General features: G+C 33.0%; 1 protein-coding gene across 1 annotated transcript; it reads left to right on the plus strand.

The window, feature by feature from the left end:
- Window positions 1-418: 418 nt before the first annotated feature.
- Window positions 419-1053, plus strand: LOC146882058 (uncharacterized). Its single transcript, XM_085667255.1, has 3 exons — window positions 419-480; window positions 713-729; window positions 800-1053. Exons 1-3 carry the CDS (start codon window positions 419-421, stop codon window positions 1051-1053), a joined length of 333 nt encoding a protein of 110 aa, XP_085523381.1.
- The last annotated feature ends 23422 nt before the right edge of the window (window positions 1054-24475 follow it).

Genomic DNA, 24475 nt, shown 5'->3' on the forward strand with positions numbered 1-24475 from the left:
ATTTACTTATTTATTTATTAATACACAATTTCTAATTTTAATTTTTTCTAATGGTTTGGTTTGTCATAAAATTCATTCGCATCTCCAATATATTTTTCATCTTAGCATAACCTTTATGCAATTACATCCAAATGATGTATGTCAATTAAATATTATTTATGTATTACATTTGAGTATTTCTATTTTTTAATATTATTATTTATTGTATGTTTTGTGATTGTTATTATTGTTTGTAAGTTATAAATCAAATCACTTTATTAATTTTTTTTAGGTATTTTGCAAAACATTAACGTTTTTGTTGAGTTGCCAATTTTCTCAACAACTAACTAATTAAGGCCAATTTTTTCCTCCGTCTATATGTATATATTGCAATTCTCCTTTTATTACACACAAGTAATTAAACATAAAAGCATTGAAAATGGCTGGACCAACAAAAGGTCTTTTGCTACTTGTTGCAATTGTTGTAATCAATTTGTTCAGGTAAACTCAATTTTATGATTGGAGAAACTAAGAAAGTTTGGTTCTAATGTCTATTTTATAGTGTACATTAACGACAATTACCTAACAAATATATGGTCCATGCTTTAAGCATTTAAGATTCAGTGAATAGAAATACGTTTGATGGATTAAACATTTAAGATTTACTGAATCCAAGGTTAATTTAACTTAAGGTCATGTAGTGACGCATGCATGTTGAAGTTAAAATGTGTAGTTGCGTTGATCACGTAGGCATGTGAGAGGAGTTGATTATGACGTTATAAATGACTATTGTAAATATTATGTTGTTGTGTGAACTTAGTTGCAGTAGAATCAAGGTACGAGAAAACGATGAAAGAGAGTGAAGTGGTGGATTTAGCTGAATTTATGGACATAAAAGATATACAAACAAATGTGAAATGTTGTTATGACAACCAGGTACGAAGTTGCAACCCGAGAACAAATGATGATAAACATTGTAATTCCCTTTGCCTAAATCATCCCTGCGGGAAAGGTGGTCATTGCAAATCTTTTGGTCGTAAACACCCAAAACAAGTTTGCCATTGTTTGTGCTAAATGTATGCAAACCGTAAACCCCAAATGCAAGAAATATGTAAAATATATATTTTTCATTGTTCTTACCGAGTTTGGCTGAGCAATCTTGGAGGTGGGTTGCTCGATTGCTGACTTGTGAATGATGTCCAAATCACAAGGAAGGAAAGTCGACCCGTAAAGACTCTTTGGCACTCAAGGCAGTAAGAACCTTATGAATAATTATAGCGAGTATAAGTGATAATGAGATGGATCCAACTTTATGTTATTTAGACATATAATTGTTAGGCCTATGAATATCAAGTGTGTATCAACATATGTAAATTAATATATTATGTTTTAGGTTGAAAATCATATATCATATACATACTATATTTTTCCTTTTTTGTGGTGGTTGAAATATATTTTTTATCTCTTATTTGGATCCTTAGATAATGTGCCTATTTTGGCCTGAGTTAACACACAAGATTAATTATAACAATGAGCTGGGTAGGTACATAAGCCCCTAGAACTTGGAAGTTTAATGACTAAATGGTAGTGGATCCTATAATGATACGAACGAGTTTATACGTTATGCAAAACTAATTACCGAGTTTTTAGTCGGTTTGACAACATATTGGGCACAAGAACAACCATTTCATTATATCATGGCATGTTATCGACTACCATAAATACTCCTTTCACAATTAATTAGTCTCCGACTTATTAACGGTGGGTTGTCGATAGGTGTTATTGCTACCTCTATAGCTTCTGACAAGAATCTATTCTTATCATTTTATTGACACGTGGCATCAAATATTTCATAAATTTAATTTTAAATTTTAGTTTCAAGAAGTGCATTGCTAGGGATACAATTTGCCCACTATGTAGAATCGCTTAACTTCTTCCTAACCTTAATTTTCAAATCTTCAATCATTTCATCAATCACTTCATATCCTCCTACTTTTGTACCCTATTTTGATCTTCCATCTTGGCTTCACTTTGCACTCATCTTCATCCAAGCTTAAAAGTTTGTCATCGTTCTTGCTCTAGGTTTGTCCTTCGGTCTTCCTTTTTTATTTCTTATTCCAATGATGAACAACATCCCTTGGTTAGCTAAGGGATTATTGCCATCGAATTTGATGTGTACATGAGTCGTACTGACTTGATCAGTCAAGGAGAATTTTCTGAGGAACCTAATTGTGCTCCTCTTTCCCGTGTTCCTAGCCGTATTGGTGAAATAGCAAAAGTCAAAGTTAGGGATTCTTCGAAGGTCACTAAAGAACCCCTTAAAAGGGGTAGTAGAAATAGGTTTCCTCCCATTAATCACCTAAAGTACTTTTTGTTGACATGAGAAGCCAAGGTGGTTTGCTTCTTGAAGATTTGATGAAGATTGAATGAAGGTATTTTAAACTATCTTGAAGCCATTACCATTGGAATGAAGCCTACATTGATGAAGGAAAGGTTATTTGATGTTAACCATGATTGATCAAGGTTGGAACGTGTGCTCACCATGTAGTTATATCATTAAGAAAGTGTATTTTAGGTTTGTAATTCATGTTGTAGACCTTATAGCATTAATTAAATGTATTTGGTCTTAGGTGTGTCTTTTAATCTGTTGAATGGTTTTTCAACAGGTTAAAATGTCTCCTTTAGTCTGTTGAATGGTTTTTCAACATGTTAAAAGCTTGGCTGCAGTAGCCTTAAACTGCAACAAATTCAATTAGTTGATTTAGTTTTTAATCGACTGATTTCACTTAAGTCAAGTGAAATCAACCGATTGATTTGTAAATCAATTTGTTGAATTTCGTAACAGTTTGACTATAAAAGCTGTGATTTTCGAAATAGAGGTCTGTTAATCATTTTAGAGCACGAATTTGTTCTGGAAACTTGTGGAAACTCTCTCCTTCGTGATCATACGTGTTGCAGCTGTTGAAGATTGATCTTGGATCAATTCTTGGAGCTTTTGGCTTGGTTTGAAGTTTGGAGAAAGTTGTTTGTGGTAGGATGGGTTGTGCTACCACTGAGGTTTGATCTTTCTCAAGCTTTGTGTGTGTGCCTGGTGGTTTTCCAGGTCTGCAAGAGGGTTCTTGCTGTGCTGGTGTGATTCTTGTGTGATTCTGATTCAAGAGTCTTTTGTGGTGTTTTTGCATATTTTAGAAGTGTAAGGGTGGATACTTTGTAAATCTTTTGAAATACTGCAAAGTCAAGCTCAGGTTGCCTTGACAAACTAGATGTAGCTCAGGTTTGAGTGAACTAGTATAAAAATTTTGTGGTGTCCTCTCTTCTCTAACCGTTCTCTCTTGCATTTTCATTTTAAAGTTTAAAGAACTTGTGCTTTAATCATCTTTTTCATGTTCTTGCACGTTTTCATAGCATTTGCAGCATTGGGCATGTTTACATAATCATTTGGAACCTATCTTGATCATTCTTGTGCATTGTTCCTGGTTTAAAATTCAAATTCATATTTCTGCATTTTTCATAGTATTTCAGTCGACTGTTTTCCTGTTTCAAACGGTTGATTATACCAGAACATAATCTCACTAGTGCAAGAAAGAGATTATGCCGCGGTTATTTTGACTTTTTGGCTTCGGTTTTACACCCGATGCATATGTTGGCGAGGTAAAAAAAGACATGTTTATGCCTCGGTTATGAACCGAGGCATATGCGAGGGTTACTGCCTCAGTTCTAGAGGGAACCGAGATCCAATGTGCATCGCAGATTTAAAAAAAAAAGTATTTTCTGACCCAATAACAACATCACACGTAGCCATGATCCTTGTACACACACCTACACCAATCACAGTGTGCCACATCATCATCTTCAACCTTCTCCCAAATCAAAAACCCTAGCCACCATTCAAACCCTAAATGCCGCCAGTGTGTCGTGGCCACCATCTTCGACCACCGCATCACGCCGGAACAACTGCACGACGCCTTCATTCATCTCGCTGGCGACGTAGAACACCCTCTCTTCACTATCATATCTGAACGAAAACATCCCACGACTAACCATCGTGAGCCAAATCGTGACTTTGACACACACATCGACGTTCGAAACCCATAGAAGAGTCTTACGATTTGAAAAAGGAGAAGCACATACCTACAAGTGAGATTGAATGACGAGAATGGAGGCGGTTTTGCAACCTCTATGATGACAACAATGTAGGAGGCTCGCGTGACGGAGGAGGCTCGTTCAACGGCGGACTGGTGGTGGAGAGAAAAAACTGCTACTACGTGGAAGAAGGAACCTTTGCGATCTGGAACAATGGCGTTCAGAAATGAAGAGAAAAAAATGGTTGTTACTCCATGCGAAGAAGATGAACAGTGGCACGATTTATTTTAAATCCTAAGAAGGCTTATTGCCTCGGTTGATTTTAAACCGAGGCATAAACATTTATCTGCCTCGGTTAGATGTGACCCGAGGCATATTCCACATGAAAAGCAATCAAATATGCATCGGTTAAAATAGACCCGAGGCATAAACATCTATCTGCCTCGGTTAGAATTGACCCGAGGCATAAAAGTCTGCCACCAGTTTAAAAATATCAATGTAGCGGGAAAAATAAAAATTTTAAGGGGTTTATGCCTCGGTTCTAAGTACAACCGAGGCATAAAAGTTTGAAAAAATTACAAAAGTGCCACAGCTTCTTCATATGCCTCGTTTGGAAGTGAATTGAGGCATATAGGGCGCTGTAAAAAACCCATTATGCACTAGTGTCTGTTTAGTAAAACCAATCAATTAACTCAATTTTTGATCGATTGAAAGTGTACAATTCATTACTGTTTGCATCCTAACTTGGTGATCTATTTGATTCAATTAAAGGTGGTTTTTAGCTTGCAAAGATAGCCTAAATTTTTAACTAGGCAATTCAACCACCCCTTCTTAGCTTTTCAACCATTTCAAAACTAACACTTTTAGGTTCATGGAGAAGTTGTGACCTTTACCTCTGCTTTCCTAAGTATCAAGAAGGTAGAACTCTTTGTGTTGTCCTTTAGCATTTGTTCTGATGTAGTGGTCGAGTTTCTAGAAATGGAAGCTTGTGATAAGAGTGATATATTCTTTCAAAAACCTTTACCCGATACTACCGACCTCACCTTAGTGTATGAATTTGTGTTTAAAGCCTAAATATTGTATTTCCCTTGTCTAATTTTGAGTGTCGTATGTTATCTACGATGTGATTAGCGCCAACTTAATTACTCCCAGTAATTGGGCATTTCAAAAGTATTTTGCAATCCTATGTGAATCTCTACACATAACACCCACTACTAATAAATTCATGTATTTTAATCAACTAAAGCATGGTCAGAAAGTTGGGGGATTTATGTAAATGGTGCCCAATATGGGTCTTTTTTTACTGTATTTACCCAATCCGACAAGGGTTTTAAGAAACAAATTGTAAAACTGAACTGTGTTGAATCTGATAAAGAAAATTGTGGTTTCTTCTACCCCGAAAACTCCCCGAGGTTTCAACTGTAGTGGCATAGACCTAGAAATTTTAATTGTAAGGCTGAGCACTACTTGACTAACAAGGATGAGAAGCACATACAAAGCAAAGGGCTCCTTCGATCGATAAGTAGTAGGCCGCTCCTTAACATTCCATTTGTTGAGAACCCAACTACATTGTTCTTGGGTAGCTATCAATAGTTTGATTATGCCTTCTTTTCTTTGAATAACTATTTTTCTAATTACATTGTATTTGCATGCAATGATCAAGGGAAAATTTTAAGGAGACAAATATATATAGAGTTTGACAACTTTTAAAATGGAAAACGAGATTTTACTGATATTAACTCTTAAAAAGATAAAGGTAAAACGAATGCAAAGTCATGGTGATTTATGAGTATAAGAAAACAGACTTCTAGCGTTGGCCAAAATTCAGTGCCAACAAGGAAAAGTCGACGTTAAATAATTGTTAGTGCCAGATTTGCATCCCATGAATATGAAGCTCTAAAATAATGGACACTAATTCGTTAGCGTCGGGTGCTGAATATGTATGTACGTCAACTTAGCTTATGTAATTTATAAATAATTTTTAGATTAAATATTTAATTAAAGCAATTTAGTGTTACCTTGGCTGATGTTAATGCATCTTGGTTTAAAAATTTATTTAATTAGTTTAAATTTAGTTGAATTTGTGTCAATTTGGATTAAACTAATTGTGAAACAAATTCTTCAAAATTGAATGAAGAGATAACTTCATTGTGAAATATGGCAAGGATGGTCCTTTCATTGGACACCAATAAAATTTTAAAATTACTTACTTGTCTTCGCTCAAATCGATCCCATAAGTTGTATCTTTTATTAACGTTGACCAAACATAATATTCAAAACAATATTAGAGATCTCATATTCTTTAGATATATAATTGAGATGATAATATATATTCATGTATCCTGAATTAGTTTTATAAAGTTTAGTTATGCATTTTCTTTTAAACCTACATGCAACTATTTAAGTTAACACACCTAAATTCATTTAATGAGTTTGATTAATTTAAAATTAGGCTAACGGTCACTAATTTATTTTTGTTGTCCTTATACAGATGTTTTTCATAAAGTTTATTGTGCTTCTATCTTTTCTTTACTCTTTTGAGCTTGTGTAGTATTTAATTTAATTGGATTCATGTAGTTTATTGCAAACAATGATTGGAAAATCAAGTTTTTTTTTAAATCTTTAAGCCTATTTTTTTTTCTTATTGTTTGTAACTTATGAATCGAATCACTTTATTAACTTTCTTTAGGTATTGTACAAAACATTAACGTTTTTGTTGAGTTACCAATTTTCTCAACAACTAACTAATTAAGGCCAATTTTTTCCTCCGTCTATATGTATATATTGAAATTCTCTTTTTATTTCACAGTAGCAATTAAACATAAAAGCATTGAAAATGGCTGGACCAACAAAAGGTCTTTTGCTACTTGTTGCAATTGTTGTAATCAATTTGTTCTCAGTTAAACTCAATTTTATGATTGGAGAAACTACGAAAGTTTGGTTCTAATGTCTATTTTATAGTTTACATTAATGACAATTACCTAACAAATAAATGGTCCATGCTTTAAGCATTTAAGATTCAGTGAATAGAAATACGTTTGATGGATTAAACATTTAAGATTTACTGAATCCAAGGTTAATTTCACTTAAGGTCATGTAGTTACGCATGCAAGTTGAAGTTAAAATGTGTAGTTGTCTTGATCACGTATGCATGTGAGAGCAGTTGATTATGACGTTATAAATGACTATTGTAAATATTATGTTGTTGTGTGAACTTAGTTGCAGCAGAATCAAGGTACGAGAAAACGATGAAAGAGAGTGAAGTGATGGATTTAGCTGAATTTATGGACATGAAACATATACAAACAAATGTGAAATGTTGTTATGACAACCAGGTACGAAGTTGCAACCTGGGAACAAATGATGATAAACATTGTAATTCCGTTTGCCTAAAGCATCCCTGCGGGAAAGGTGGTCATTGCAAATCTTTTGGTCGTAAACACCCAAAACAAGTTTGTCATTGTTTGTGCTAAATGTATGCAAACCCTAAACCCCAAATGCAAGAAATATGTAAAATATATATTTTTTCATTGTTCTTACCGAGTTTGGCCGAGCAATCTTGGAGGTGGGTTGCCTGATTGCTTACTTGTGAATGATGTCCAAATCACAAGGAAGGAAAGTCGACCCGTAAAGACTCTTTTGCACCCAAGGAAGTAAGAACCTTATGAATAATTATAGCGAGTATAAGTGGTAATGAGATGGATCCAACTTTATGTTATTTAGACATATAATTATTAGGACTATGAATATCAAGTGTGTATCAACAGAAGTAAATTAATATATTATGTTTTAGGTTGAAAATCATATATCATATACATACTACATCTTTCCTATTTTGCGGCGGTTGAAATATATTTTTTATCTCTTATTTGGATCCTTAGATAATGTGTCTATTTCGGCCTGAGTTAACATACAAAATTAATTATAACAATGAGCTGGGTAGGTACAGAAGCCCATAGAGCTTGTAAGTTTAATGACTAAATGCAAGTGGATCCTATAATGACTCGAACGAGTTTATACGTTATGCAAAACTAATTACCGAGTTCTTAGTCGGTTTGACAACTTATTGGGCACAAGAACAACCATTTTATTATATCATGGCACGTTATCGACTACCATAAATACTCCTTTCACAATTAATTAGTCTCTGACTTGTTAACGAGGGGTTGTCGATAGGCGTTATTGCTACCACTATAGCTTCTGACAAGAATCTATTCTTATCGTTTTATTGACAGGTGGTATCAAATATTTCAAAAATTTAATTTTAAATTTTATTTTCAAGAAATGCATTGCTAGGGATACAATTTTCCCACTATGTAGAATCACTCAACTTCGTCCTACCCCTAGTGTCAACACCCAATTTCGTCCGGCTAAATAAATAATAGAATAAATAATAATAATTTGTTTTTTTCAAAAAAGGCATAAAAAAATAAATAAAAATAAATAAAAAAATAAAAAAGTTTTCTCTTTGGTTTTTATTGCTTTGTCTAAATAATAATAATAACAGGATAATAATAATAATAATAAATAAATAAATAAAAAGAAAAAAAAACTTTGTTTTAATCTTGTATGTATTTTCTTTTGAGGCTTTGTTTCTATTTTAGCCCTAAATACTCTATACACCCACACCGTTTTTCTTGCAACTAATGGTAGCCCAAAATTTAATTTTCACACCCCCACTCTATGCTTTGTCGTTTTTGCTCCAGATTAAGAAGTTAGTCTAATAATTAAAAACAGAATATGTTCTAATATTTATAATTATTTACTCTGATTTTGTGCTCTGATTTTATGACACCTTTTTTCTAGATAGAGAAATATTAATATAATTCAAAACAATATCTCTTTTACTAATTAAAATTAATTTTGATGATCACGTTTGATTTTGTGCTCTGTTTTTTATATGATTTGATTCTCATTTTGTAATAATTTTAAGACCAGTTCTTGCCTTTTAAAACTCGTTGTAGTTAAAGCAGACATTTATTACAAGATTACATTAGATTTATAATGTTGTGTATATAAACCCATCAGAAAAAAGAAGAAGAAAGGAATTTTTTCTCTCAAAAATTTCTAGAGCCCTCTCTCACTCTAAGCACACATTCTCTTTTAACCCTCACACATACAAAAAACCCACTCACCATCAATCGCCATCCCCACGTGCTTCTTAGTGTTCCAACGCAACTATTGTAAGTCTGACCTCCCGTCCAGGTTCGCAAAATTAATTTTTTGATTGTGTCATGCAATATTTCTCGAGATGTATTTTTTATCTTGGTTGAATTTGATGTTTTCAGTATTTCTTTTGATATAAAAAAAACATTACTGTCATGCTTTTTGGGTTCATTAGTTTTATAATTAAGGTTTTGTTGATTGCTTTGGGTTGTGAACATTGTTGCATGAATAAGTGAGAGATATCATGTTTTGGCATTGTATGAATATGTTGTGCCATATTTTTTCATGTTAAGGGTTGTAAACTTTTTCATATTAAAATAATATGTTTAATCCTAAACGTTATTTCTTAATCTTTTATTTATTTATTTTTCTAATGTTTTCATAAATTGTGGATATGAAATAGTCAAATTTTGTCGGGTATCAATGTCTTATTTCGAAAGTTTTAAAAGGAAGTAATAACAAATAAATAATTTAAATACCCTTTTAACTTTTAAAATGTATAAGTGCTCGTGTGACCGCTCGCGTCGACTTAGTACTCAATACCTTCGCTTTTCTATAAGATTGCTAAAAAAATACAAAATTTTCAAATATTAAAAAAGAGTGATATCAATATCTTCGAACAAATTGTTTTCAAAAAGTCTTTTTCATAAAGAACTACGTGACCCTGATTCTCCATTATGAATGGAGATACGTAGGAGCAAGGAGTAATCCTTGTCGGGCCCAAAAAACAAAAAAATCTTTTTTGTTTCCTTGTTTTTCTTTGTCATCTTTATTTATTTATTTATTTATTTTTATTATTGTTAATTTATTAATTTATTAATTTTTATTTTGTTTTATTTATTTATATTTTATTTATTTATTTTATTTTATTTCTTTTTTTTTAAATAAATTTTTAAAGGAGACCACATCAATTTGTATTTTAATTAAAGGTACCGTCTTAAGGATGGGCGTTGTAGGGTGCTAACACCTTTCCTACGCGTAATTAACTCCCGTACCCCCAATCTCTGTTTTCGTAGACCTTGCTCTTTTTTATGGTTTTCCATAGTTTCCTATAATAACTATGGTGGCGACTCCAAACTCTGTTTTTTACAAAATTTGTTTTTTTGGGTTCGTCATCCCGTCGCGATTTCGGTCGTGACAGATGGCGACTCCACTGGGGACTTTAGAGAGTTAGGCCATTTAATTAAATATATAAAATTGATGTGGTTGTTTCAAATTTTTTTTTTTGTTTTTTTATTATTGTTTTTTTTTGTTTTTGTTTTTTCTCTCTTTTCTTTTTCATTCTTTTTTTTTCCGTCCTATATTCATGTTTGTTTTCTTTTATTTTATTTTATTTCTCATTATTTATTATTATTGTGTATATTTTTGTTAATTTTGGATGATTTTTTTATTTTATTTTATTTTATTTATTGTTCATATTACTTTATTCTTATGCTTGAATTTTAAATCCTAGGATAGATGACTTTATTATATATATTTTTGTTTGTTTTTCTTCTCTGTTTGTCTGCAGGAAGGGGTTTGGGTATGCATTATCCTCTCTTCACACACACATTATGTGCATGACCTGAGTGGGGCCTTATACCCGGGCCTGAGTAACTTTAGAAGTAGAGGGGATTGTGTAGCAGTGTCACAGTGGATGTACTTCCCAAGTGGTCATTGTGAGAACCCCAACTAGAGTTTGTTTGCTTCATTAGTACTCCCACCTCTTGTTGTTTACCAACTGTCGTGGGAAATGCCATGAAGTGGGCCATAGCTCTAGTGACCTTGATATTTAGGTATTAGGAAACCATCCTGATAAGCGCATGTATTTTACCTTAGATCCATTAGGCGTCAAACCTTTGTTAAGGCACAAAGGGAGATATACACTTTTTTTTATTATTCCTTGGTTTTTTATTTTTATTTTTTATTTTTATTTTTATTTTATTGTTATTTATTTATTCTCTTTCTTTTTGATTTTTGAATTAGTAATAAAATCATGCATAACATATTATTGCATCCATGTATTTATCATGTCATCGTCATATTTATTTAATTTTAGGTCCGAAATTATAAAGCTATGATTAAGTTTCAAAAGAAAAGGCAAATTAACATAGAATTTGGAGTTGGGGGACAGTTAGATTTTGATGCTTTGAAGAAAAAATTATCCTTTAGGGTTATAGAAGAGATGAAGAGCATGATATCTAGGGCTAGAAATTAGGATTTTCTTTCTTTTGCATTTGATTTATGAGCTTTTTAGAGAGTGGGTTTGTGTGGACTCTTTTCCATGTCAATTTCTATTTACTCATAGCTTTATAGTTTCTTAATAAAATAAATTATTTGCATTATGTTTTTCCTTCCTTTCCTTTTTCTTATCTTTTTTTTTTTGTTTAATAAAAATAATAGAGCAAAAGTAATAAAAACAAATACGGCAAGGCCAAGGCACCCTTACAGGACGCAAGCAAATAGTAAAAACATGGAGGACTGGGAAACCGCACAAGAGACAATAAAAGCAGATATCAGTCAACTAAAGGATCAAGTAGGTCAAATCTTGGAGGCCTTGAAGTCCTTAAAGGCCTCAGGAGAAGCTTCATCAGCAAAGGGTGAGAAAAGAACTCACGACGCTCCTATTGCTTTTCCAACGTACGGATTGCCATCGAGTTACACCCCACCTGTTGGAGATTATTCAGAGGCTGAACATGCTTCCTTCTCATTCCCAATCAATACTCCAAGGAATGAAGGAACTACCTTTGCAGAACCACGAGTGACTGTAATACCTAAGCCTTTAAACACAACTGTCGATGATGACTCTTTGGGCAAGATTACACCACACCCTACTATGCAAGCTGTGTCCGTTGATGTTGAGGGAACCAAAACTAAGTTAGAAATTTTAGAAGAACGACTACGAGCTATTGAGGGAGGTGGAAACTATGGGTTTGGCGATATTGCCGGTTTAAGCCTAGTTCGTGATGTCAAAATACCTCACAAGTTTAAAGTTCCGGAGTTTGAAAAGTACCAGGGTACCACATGCCCTAGAAGCCATCTAACCATGTATTGTCGAAAGATGACTGCCTATGCTTATGATGACAAATTGCTAATCCACTTCTTCCAAGATAGTTTGGCTGGGGTAGCATTGAATTGGTATACACACTTGGAAGCGTCTCACATTCGTTCTTGGATGGATTTGGTAGACGCCTTTTTGAAACAGTACAAGTATAACATGGATATTGCGCCAGATCGGTTGCAATTACAAAACATGACCAAAAGGGATGCTGAATCATTTAAGGAGTATGCACAACGATGGAGAGAGCTTGCTGCTCAGGTGGAGCCTCCTCTTCATGATAAGGAAATGGTGGCAATGTTTGTGAGCACGTTACAACCACCATTCTATGAACACATGGTAGGGAACGTATCTTCAATTTTCGCTGATATCATCATCATAGGTGAAAGGATAGAGATTGGGTTAAAAAATGGAAAAATTACATATAGCCCGCTTGCGGCTACAACTCCTAAAAAGCCTGATTTCAGTCTTGGGAAGAAGATGGAAGTAGAGGTACACGCAACATCAACAATACCTAGGTGGGAAAATCAGACTCCCGCTTACCAAGCACAATCTCCACAGCAGGGATCCTATCAATCACAACACGCCTCAAATAATACTTGGAAAACTGAGGCTAACACAAATCCCAACCAGTCTTTGGGGCAAATCACTAGTCCTAGAAGGAATCAAGAAAAGAATTATCTTCATTTCACTCCTATTCCTGTGACTTACACGGAGTTATTGCCGGATCTACTCCGTAATGCTTTGGTAGCTATCTGCCCGATGAAGCCTTTGGAGCCATCATACCCTAAGTATTTTGATGTAAATGCCACATGTGATTATCACAGGGGAGCCATTGGTCACTCTACTGAGAAATGTTTGTCTTACAAACACAAAGTTCAAGCTTTAATCGACTCAGGGTGGTTAAAATTTCAAGAGAATAAACCCAACATTAAGACCAATCCCCTATCTGGGCAGGATAATGCTTCAATAAATGCTATTGATCTTGAGGGACGCCAGTTGGTGAAGAATGTGAGCGAAATTAAGAGTTCACGAAGGTTTATTTTTTAGGCACTACTAACAGTAGGATTATTGGAAGGTGAATATAACTTAAGGGACGCATGCGGGTTCCATCCAGGTGCTGAACATTCCATCGAGGCGTGCAAAAAGTTTGAAAATTTTCTACAAAATTTGATCGACAAGAACTTCGTGCAAGTATGTTGTGGGGACAAAGAGGACAAGAGGAGACTGGTAGAAGAAAAGAATGAGCTAGGCTTGGCTCACATAGAAGGACGAGAACGAAAGAAAGGGAAGATTTGCATCAGTGACATCAAAGAGAGCTTCCGCAGTGTTAGATGGATTAACGCTTGTCAGATATCACCCATCGAGGATGGAAATGGATTGGAAAGCTTAGACTTTGTGCGATCCTGTCCTCCAGACATATAGTTGAATAATTGAGAGATAACGAATTACCCGTGATGTTTAATTTGGAGAAAATGTTTTTTTTTAGTTTATCCTATTGCTTTACCTGGAGGGACTTTACGTGATGTTTTTTTTATGCTTAGTGTGACAATACAAAACATTTATAATTTGTTTTTGATCGTTTTTATTTTATTTATTCGTTTTATAAACTTAAATGATGCAAATATGATGATGAATGTTTTAAAAATATTAATGTCGATATTCCTAATTTTGAGCACTCTGTTGATAATATGGAAGATGATAATGAGGATGATTGAGAACCGTCCCCTTATTATCTAAAGATGAATGGGGCAATTGAGGCTGCTAATAAAAATACAAAGAAGATTATATAAAAGATGTTGGTCATGTATAAGGATTTGCATGAGATGCTTCCTTTTGCTTTGCATGGATATTGTACGTCAATACATACTTCAACTGGGGCAACACCTTTCTCTCTAGTATATGGAATGGAAGCAAGCAGTACTCCTTTTTGAGGTGGAAATCTCACCCTTGCGAGTATTAATGGAAACCCAATTAGAAGAAGCATAATGGGTTCAAGCTAGACTTGACCAACTTAACCTCATTGTGGAAAAAAGGTTAACTACGGTGTCTCACGGACAATTATACCAAAGAAGAATGAAAAAAAGTTTGGCAAAAAGGTGCATCTCATAGAGTTCCATGAAGGCGATCTAGTTTTGATAAAAATCTTAGCTATACAAAAGGACCATAGAGGCAAATGGACTCCAAATTATGAAGGCCCGTATGTGGTGAAGAAAGCATTCTCTAGTGGGGCACTAATTCTCATAAGGATGGATGGGGAGGAGTTACCGTTGCCAGTCAACTCTGATGCGGTTAAAAAATTTTATGCATGATGATTCCATAATAGAGGATGCAACTAAGGATATCGACATTGTTTTCAAGATTTTTGTATTTCATTTTATTTGATAAAAAATATATCATTTGGGTTTTCATAAATGTGTTGTAAAAGTGTCACACTGAGTTGGTAATTAAAAATATTTGGTAAAAATGTATATTTGTGTAAAGAAAACATCACGGGTGTATTCGCTAGAGGCATACTAGCTCCTAAAGGGTGTCGTGGTGGCCAAAAGAAATACAATGTAAATATAAAAAAATGAGGAAAGGAAAGGAAGGAAAAGTACGGGTTTTGTGCATCCATGCATTCATGCACCCTCATCACATCATACCATTTTTATCATCAAAACATATTTTGAAAAGTTCGGAAAGGAAAATAAGGGCCCACAGGGGCAGGTTTTCAGTTGGGCTCACTTTACTTCTTTTTTAAAAGGCATTCACGTTGTGTTTGTCTAAGTTTAAATCGATATTCAGGTTCTCCTTTAGATGTAGACCCTCTCCTCGGGATTGGTCTAATCTTTTCAAAAAGAAATCATATTTGCAAAAAGTATATGCTTTTGGATCAGGGCCCTCTACATAGTAATGGTCGCCGAATCCTTTGGATGTAGACCTTCTCCTCGGGATTGGTCTAATCTTTCTCAAAAAGTTTTAGTTTACAAAAAGTTTATGCTTTTGGATCAGGGCCCTCTACATAGTAATGGTCGTCAAATCCTTTGGATGTAGACCTTCTCCTCGGGATTGGTCTAATCTTTCTCAAAAAGTTTTAGTTTACAAAAAGTTTATGTTTTTGGATCGAGGCCCTCTACATGGTAATGGTCTCCGAATCCTTTAGATGTAGACCCTCTCATCGGGATTGGTCTAATCTTTCTCAAAAAGTTTTAGTTTACAAAGAGTTTTTGTTTTTGGATCGAGGCCCTCTACGTGGTAATGGTCGCCGAATCCTTTAGATGTAGACCCTCTCCTCGGGATTGGTCTAATCTTTTCAAAAAGAAATTATATTGGCAAAAAGTTTATTTGTTTTTGGGGATCGAGGCCCTCTACGTGGTAATGGTCATCGAATCCTTTAGATGTAGACCCTCTCCTCAAGATTGGTCTAATCTTTTCAAAAAGAATTTATATCGGCAAAAAGTATATGTTTTGGTATCGGGCCCTCTACGTGGTAATGGTCACCGAATCAGTTGGATGTAGACCCTCTCCTCGAGATTGGTCTAATCTTTCTCAAAAAGTTTTAGTTTGCAAAAAGTTTATGACTTTCTAGATCAAGGCTCTCTACGTGGTAATGGTCTTTGAATCCTTTGGAATTGTGGTTGTCGGTTTGTGACCTTTGTTTTCATGTTTCACCTATGTTTCTTTTGAAACCGGACGAAATTAGTGTCTTTATCTTTACTTATATTTCTTTGAGAATATGAAAATGTAAAATTCTCATATTATCAAGCAAAATCTAAGTAAAGAGGGGCAGCTGTCAACACCCAATTTCGTCCGGCTAAATAAATAATAGAATAAATAATAATAATTTGTTTTTTTCAAAAAAGGCATAAAAAAATAAAAAAAAATAAATAAAAAAATAAAAAAGTTTTCTCTTTGGTTTTTATTGCTTTGTCTAAATAATAATAATAACAGGATAATAATAATAATAATAAATAAATAAATAAAAAGAAAAAAAAACTTTGTTTTAATCTTGTATGTATTTTCTTTTGAGGCTTTGTTTCTATTTTAGCCCTAAATACTCTATACACCCACACCGTTTTTCTTGCAACTAATGGTAGCCCAAAATTTAATTTTCACACCCCCACTCTATGCTTTGTCGTTTTTGCTCCAGATTAAGAAGTTAGTCTAATAATTAAAAACAGAATATGTTCTAATATTTATAATTATTTACTCTGATTTTGTGCTCTGATTTTATGACACCTTTTTTCTAGATAGAGAAATATTAATATAATTCAAAACAATATCTCTTTTACTAATTAAAATTAATTTTGCTGATCACGTTTGATTTTGTGCTCTGTTTTTTATATGATTTGATTCTCATTTTGTAATAATTTTAAGACCAGTTCTTGCCTTTTAAAACTCGTTGTAGTTAAAGCAGACATTTATTACAAGATTACATTAGATTTATAATGTTGTGTATATAAACCCATCAGAAAAAAGAAGAAGAAAGGAATTTTTTCTCTCAAAAATTTCTAGAGCCCTCTCTCACTCTAAGCACACATTCTCTTTTAACCCTCACACATACAAAAAACCCACTCACCATCAATCGCCATCCCCACGTGCTTCTTAGTGTTCCAACGCAACTATTGTAAGTCTGACCTCCCGTCCAGGTTCGCAAAATTAATTTTTTGATTGTGTCATGCAATATTTCTCGAGATGTATTTTTTATCTTGGTTGAATTTGATGTTTTCAGTATTTCTTTTGATATAAAAAAAACATTACTGTCATGCTTTTTGGGTTCATTAGTTTTATAATTAAGGTTTTGTTGATTGCTTTGGGTTGTGAACATTGTTGCATGAATAAGTGAGAGATATCATGTTTTGGCATTGTATGAATATGTTGTGCCATATTTTTTCATGTTAAGGGTTGTAAACTTTTTCATATTAAAATAATATGTTTAATCCTAAACGTTATTTCTTAATCTTTTATTTATTTATTTTTCTAATGTTTTCATAAATTGTGGATATGAAATAGTCAAATTTTGTCGGGTATCAATGTCTTATTTCGAAAGTTTTAAAAGGAAGTAATAACAAATAAATAATTTAAATACCCTTTTAACTTTTAAAATGTATAAGTGCTCGTGTGACCGCTCGCGTCGACTTAGTACTCAATACCTTCGCTTTTCTATAAGATTGCTAAAAAAATACAAAATTTTCAAATATTAAAAAAGAGTGATATCAATATCTTCGAACAAATTGTTTTCAAAAAGTCTTTTTCATAAAGAACTACGTGACCCTGATTCTCCATTATGAATGGAGATACGTAGGAGCAAGGAGTAATCCTTGTCGGGCCCAAAAAACAAAAAAATCTTTTTTGTTTCCTTGTTTTTCTTTGTCATCTTTATTTATTTATTTATTTATTTTTATTATTGTTAATTTATTAATTTATTAATTTTTATTTTGTTTTATTTATTTATATTTTATTTATTTATTTTATTTTATTTCTTTTTTTTTAAATAAATTTTTAAAGGAGACCACATCAATTTGTATTTTAATTAAAGGTACCGTCTTAAGGATGGGCGTTGTAGGGTGCTAACACCTTTCCTACGCGTAATTAACTCCCGTACCCCCAATCTCTGTTTTCGTAGACCTTGCTCTTTTTTATGGTTTTCCATAGTTTCCTATAATAACTATGGTGGCGACTCCAAACTCTGTTTTTTACAAAATTTGTTTTTTTGGGTTCGTCATCCCGTCGCGATTTCGGTCGTGACACCTAGTTTTTAAATGTTCAATCATTTTATCAATCACTTCATATCCTCCTACTTTTGCACCCTATTTTGATCTTCCACCTTGGCTTCACTTTGCAGCCATCTTCATCCAAGCTTCAAAGTTCGTCATCGTTCTTGCTCCAGGTTTGTCCTTCGGTCTTCCTTTTTTATTTCTTATTCCAATGATGAACAACATCCCTTGGTTAGCTAAGGGATTATTGCCCTCGAATTTGATGTGTACTCGAGTCGTACTAACTTGATCAGTCAAGGAGAATTTTCTGAGGAACCTAATTGTGCTCCTCTTTCCCGTGTTCCTAGCCGTATTGGTGAAATAACAAAAGTCAAAGTTAGGGATTCTTCGAAGGTCACTAACAAACCTCTTAAAAGGGGTAGCAGAAATAGGTTTCCTCCCATTAATCACCTAAAGTACTTTTAGGTTCATGGAGAAGTTGTGACCTTTACCTCTGCTTTCCTAAGTACCAACTAGGTAGAACACTTTGTGTTGTCCTTTAGAGTTTGTTCTGATGTAGTGGCCGAGTTTCTAGAAATGGAAGCTTGTGATAAGAGTGATATATTCTTTCAAACCTTTTAACCCAATACTACCGACCTCACCTTAATGTAGGAATTTGTGTTTAAAACCTAAATATCGTATTTCTCTTGTCTAATTTTGAGTGTCATATGCTATCTACGATGTGATTAGCGTAAACTCAATTACTCCCAGTAATTGGGCATTTTAAAATTATTTTGCAATCCTATGTGAATATCTACACATAACACCCACTACTAATAAATTCGTGTATTTTAATCAACTAAAGCATGGTCAGAAAGTTGGGGGACTTATGTAAATGGTGCCCAATATGGGTCTTTTTTTTTCTATATACCCAATCCGACAAGGGTTTTAAGAAACAAATTGACAAACTGAGACTTGTTGAATCTGATAAGGAAAATTATGTTTTCTTCTACCCCGACAACTCCACGAGGTTTTCACTGTAGTGGCATAGACCTAGAAATTTTAATTGTAAGGCTGAGCACTACTTGACTAACAAGGATGAGAAACACATACAGAGCAAAGGGCTCCTTCGATCGATAAGTAGTAGGCCGCTCCTTAACATTCCCTTTGTTGAGAACCTAACTGCGTTTTTCTAACTATTTTAAGGAGACAAATATATATAGAGTTTGACAACTTTTAAAATGGAAAACGAGATTTTACTGATATTGACTCTTAAAAGGATAAAGGTAAAACGAATGCAAAGTCATGGTGATTTATGAGTATAAGAAAACAGACTTCTAGCGTTGGCCAAAATTCGGTGCTAACAAGTAAAAGTCGACGTTAAATAATTGTTAGTTCCAAATTTGCATCCCATGAATATGAAGCTCTAAAATAATGGACACTAATTCGTTAGCATCGGGTGCTGAATATGTATGTACGTCAACTTAGCTAATGTAATTTATAAATAATTTTTAGATTAAATTTTTAATTAAAGCAATTTAGGGTTAGCTTGGCTGATGTTAATGCATCTTGGTTTCAAAATTTATTTAATTAGTTTAAATTTAGTTGAATTTGTGCCAATTTGGATTAAACTAATTGTGAAACAAATTCTTTAAAATTGAATGAAGAGATAACTTAATTGTGAAATATGGCAAGGATGGTCCTTTCATTGGACACCAATAAAATTTTAAAATTACTTACTTGTCTTCACTTAAATCGATCCTATAATTTATATCTTTTATTAACGTTGACCAAACATAATATTCAAAACTATATTAGAGATCTCTTATTCCTTAGATATATAATTAAGATAACAATATATATATATATATATATATATATATATATATATATATATATATATTCATGTATCCTATATTAGTTTTATAAAGTTTAGTTATGCATTTTCTTTTAAACCTACATGCAACTTCTTAAGTTAACACACCTAAATTCATTTAATGAGTTTGATTAATTTAAAATTAGGTTAATGGTCACTAATTTACTTTTGTTCTCCTTATACATATTTTTTTCAATGAGTTTATTATGCTTCTATCTTTTCTTTTCTTTTTTGAGCTTGTGTAGTATTTTATTTAATTGGATTCATGCAGTTTATTGCAAACAATGATTGGAAAATCAAGTTTTTTTTTAAATCTTTAAGCCTATTTTTTTTTGTGATTGTTATTATTGTTTGTAAGTTATAAATCGAGTCACCTTTTTAACCTTTTTTAGGTATTTTACAAATCATAACGTTTTTGTTGAGTTGCCAATTTTCTCAATAACTAACTAATTAAGGCCAATTTTTTCCTCCGTCTATATGTATATATTGAAATTCTATTTTTATTTAACACAAGCAATTAAACATAAAAGCATTGAAAATGGTTGGACCAACAAAAGGTCTTTTGCTACTTGTTGCAATTGTTGTAATCAATTTGTTCTCAGGTAAAGTCAATTTATGGTTGGAGAAACTAAGAAAGTTTGGTTCTAATGTCTATTTTATAGTGTACATTAATGACAATTACCTAACAAATAAATGGTCCATGCTTTAAGCATTTAAGATTTAGTGAATAGAAATTCGTTTGATGGATTAAACATTTAAGATTTACTGAATCCAAGGTTAATTTCACTTAAGGTCATGTAGTGACGCATGCAAGTTGAAGTTAAAATGTGTAGTTGTGTTGATCACGTATGCATGTGAGAGCAGTTGATTATGACGTTATAAATTACTATTGTAAATATTACTGTGTTGTGTGAACTTAGTTGCAGCAGAATCAAGGTACGAGAAAACGATGAAAGAAAGTGAAGTGATGGATTTAGCTGAATTGATGGACATAAAAGATATACAAACAAATGTGAAATGTTGTTATGACAACCAGGTACGAAGTTGCAACCCAGGAACAAATGACGACAAACATTGTAATTCCCTTTGCCTAAAGCATCCCTGCGGGAAAGGTGGTCATTGCAAAGCTTTTGGTCGTAAACACCCAAAACAAGTTTGCCATTGTTTGTGCTAAATGTATGCAAACCCTAAACCCCAAATGCAAGAAATATGTAATATATATATATATATATATATATATATATATATATATATATATATTCATTGTTCTTACCGAGTTTGGATGAGCAATCTTGGAGGTGGGTTGCCCGATTGCTGACTTGTGAATGATGTCCAAATCACAAGGAAGGAAAGTTGACCCGTAAAGACTCTTTGGCACTCAAGGCAATAAGAACCTTATGAATAATTATAGCGAGTATAAGTGATAATGAGATGGATCCAACTTTATGTTATTTAGACATATAATTATTAGGCCTATGAATATCAGGTGTGTATCAACAGATGTAAATTAATATATTATTTTTTAGGTTGAAAATCATATATCATATACATACTATATCTTTCCTATTTTGCGGTGGTTGAAGTATATTTTTTATCTCTTACTTGGATCCTTAGATAATGTGGCTATTTCGACCTGAGTTGACATGCAAAATTAATTATAACAATGAGCTGGGTAGGTACATAAGCCCCTAGAGCTTCGCAGTTTAATGACTAAATGCAAGTGGATCCTATAATTATACGAACAAGTTTATACCTTATGCAAAACCAATTACCGAGTTCTTAGTCGGTTTGACAACAAATGGGGCACAAGAAAAACCATTTTATTATATCATGGCACGTTATCGACTACCATAAATACTCTTTTCACAATTCATTATTCTCTGACTTGTTAACGAGGGGTTGTCGATAGGCGTTATTGCTACCTCTATAGCTTATGAAAATAATTTATTCTTATCGTTTTACTGACAAGTGGCATCATATATTTCAAAAATTTAATTTTAAATTTTAGTTTCAAGAAATGCATTGCTAGGGATACAATTTCCCCACTATGTAGAATTGCCCAACTTCTTCCTAACCTTAATTTTCAAATCTTCAATCACTTCATATCCTTCTACTTGTGTACCCTATTTTGGTCTTCCACCTTGGCTTCAATTTGCACTCATCTTCATCCAAGCTTCAAAGTTCGTCATCGTTCTTGCTCCAGGTTTGCCCTTTGGTCTTCCTTTTTTATTTCTTATTCCAATGATGAAGAACATCCCTTGGTTAGCTAAGGGATTATTGCCATCGAAGATGATGTGTAATCGAGCCATACTGACTTGATCAATCAATGAGAATTTTCCGAGGAACCTCACTGTGCTCCTTTTTCCCTTGTTCCTAATCGTAATGGTGAAATAGCAAAACTCAAAGCTAGGGATTCTTCGAAGGTCACTAAAGAACCCCTTAAAAAGGGGTAGCAAAAATAGGTTTCCTCCCATTAATGGAGAAGTTGTGACCTTTACCTCTGCTTTCCTAAGTACCAAGTAGGTAGAACACTTTGTGTTGTCCTTTAGCATTTGTTCTGATGTAGTGGCCGAGTTTTCAGAAATGGAAGCTTGTGATAAGAGTGATATATTCTTTCAAAAACCTTTACCCGATACTACCGACCTCACCTTAGTGTTTGAATTTGTGTTTAAAACCAAAATATCGTATTTTCCTTGTCTAATTTTGAGTGTCATATGTTATCTACGATGTGATTAGTGTCAACTCAATTACTCCTAGTAATTGGGCATTTCAAAAGTATTTTGCAATCCTATGTGAATATCTAAACATAACACCCATTTCTAATAAATTCATGTATTTTAATCAACTAAAGCATGGTCAGAAAGTTGGGGGATTTATGTAAATGATGCCCAATATGGGTCTTTTTTTACTATATAAACCCAATCCGACAAGGGTTTTAAGAAACAATTTGTCAAACTGAGATGTGTTGAATAAGATAAGGAAAATTGTGTTTTCTTCTACCCCGACAACTCCCCGAGGTTTTCACTGTAGTGGCATAGACCAAGAAATGTTAATTGTAAGGCCGAGCACTACTTGACTGACGAGGATGAGAAGCACATACAGAGCAAAGGGCTCCTTCGACCGATAAGTAGTAGGCCTCTCCTTAACATTCCCTTTGTTGAGAACCTAACTGCATTGTTCTTGGATAGCTATCCATAGTTTGATTATGACTTCTTTTCTTTGAATAACTATTTTTCTAATTACGGTGTATTTGTATTCAATGATCAAGGGAAAATTTGAAGGAGACAAATATATATAGACTTTGACAACTTTTAAAATGGAAAACGAGATTTTACTGATATTGACTCTTAAAAAGATAAAGGTAAATTAATGCAAAGTCATGGTGATTTATGAGTATTAGAAAATAGACGTTTAGCGATGGCCAAAATTCGGTGCAAACAAGTAAAAGTCGACGTTAAATAATCGTTAGTGCCAGATTTCCATCCCATGAATATGAAGCTCTAAAATAATGGACACTAATTAGGTAGCATCGAGTGCTGAATATGTATGTATGTCAACTTAGCTTATGTAATTTATAAGTAATTTTTATATTAAATGTTTATTTAAAGCAATTTAGTGTTAGCTTGGCTGATGTTAATGCATCTTTCTGTCAAAATTTATTTAATTAGTTTAAATTGAGTTGAATTTGTGTCAATTTGGATTAAACTAATTGTGAAACAAATTCTTCAAAATTGAATGAAGAGATAACTTAATTGTGAAATATGGCAAGGATGGTCCTTTCATTGGACACCAATAAAATTTTAAAATTACTTACTTGTCTTCGCTCAAATCGATCCTATAAGTTGTATCTTTTATTAACTTTGACCAAACATAATATTCAAAACTATATTAGAGATCTCATATTCTTTAGATATATAATTAAGATGATAATATATATTCATGTATCCTATATTAGTTTTATAAAGTTTAGTTATGCATTTTCTTTTAAACCTACATGCAACTTCTTAAGGTAACACACCTAAATTCATTTAATGAGTTTGATTAATTTAAAATTAGATTAATGGTCACTAATTTATTTCTGTTGTCCTTATACAGATGTTTTTCATTAAGTTTATTATGCTTCTATCTTTTCTTTTCTTTTTCGAGCTTGTGTAGTATTTTATTTAATTAGATTGATGTAGTATATTTAAAACAATGATTGGAAAATCAAGTTTTTTTTTTTAAATCTTTAAGCCAAATTTCTTTTTTGTGATTGTTATTATTGTTTGTAAGTTATAAATCGAATCACTTTATTAACTTTTTTTAGGTATTTTACAAATCATTAACTTTTTTGTTGAGTTGCCAATTTTCTCAACAACTAACTAATTAAGGCCATATTTTCCTTCGTCTATATGTATATATTGCAATTCTCCTTTTATTTCACACAAGCAATTAAACATTAAAGCATTGAAGATGGCTGGACCAACAAAAGGTGTTTTGCTACTTGTTGCAATTGTTGTAATCAATTTGTTCTCAGGTATACTCAATTTTATGATTGGAGAAACTAAGAAAGTTTAGTTCTAATGTCTATTTTATAGTGTACATTAACGACAATTACCTAACAAATATATGGTCCATACTTTAAGAATTTAAGATTCAATGAATAGAAATACGTTT

This window comes from Vigna unguiculata, chromosome 10, assembly GCF_037176805.1.
Source record: "Vigna unguiculata cultivar grain cowpea cultivar isolate G323 ecotype 2 chromosome 10, ASM3717680v1, whole genome shotgun sequence".
Lineage (NCBI taxonomy): Eukaryota > Viridiplantae > Streptophyta > Magnoliopsida > Fabales > Fabaceae > Vigna > Vigna unguiculata.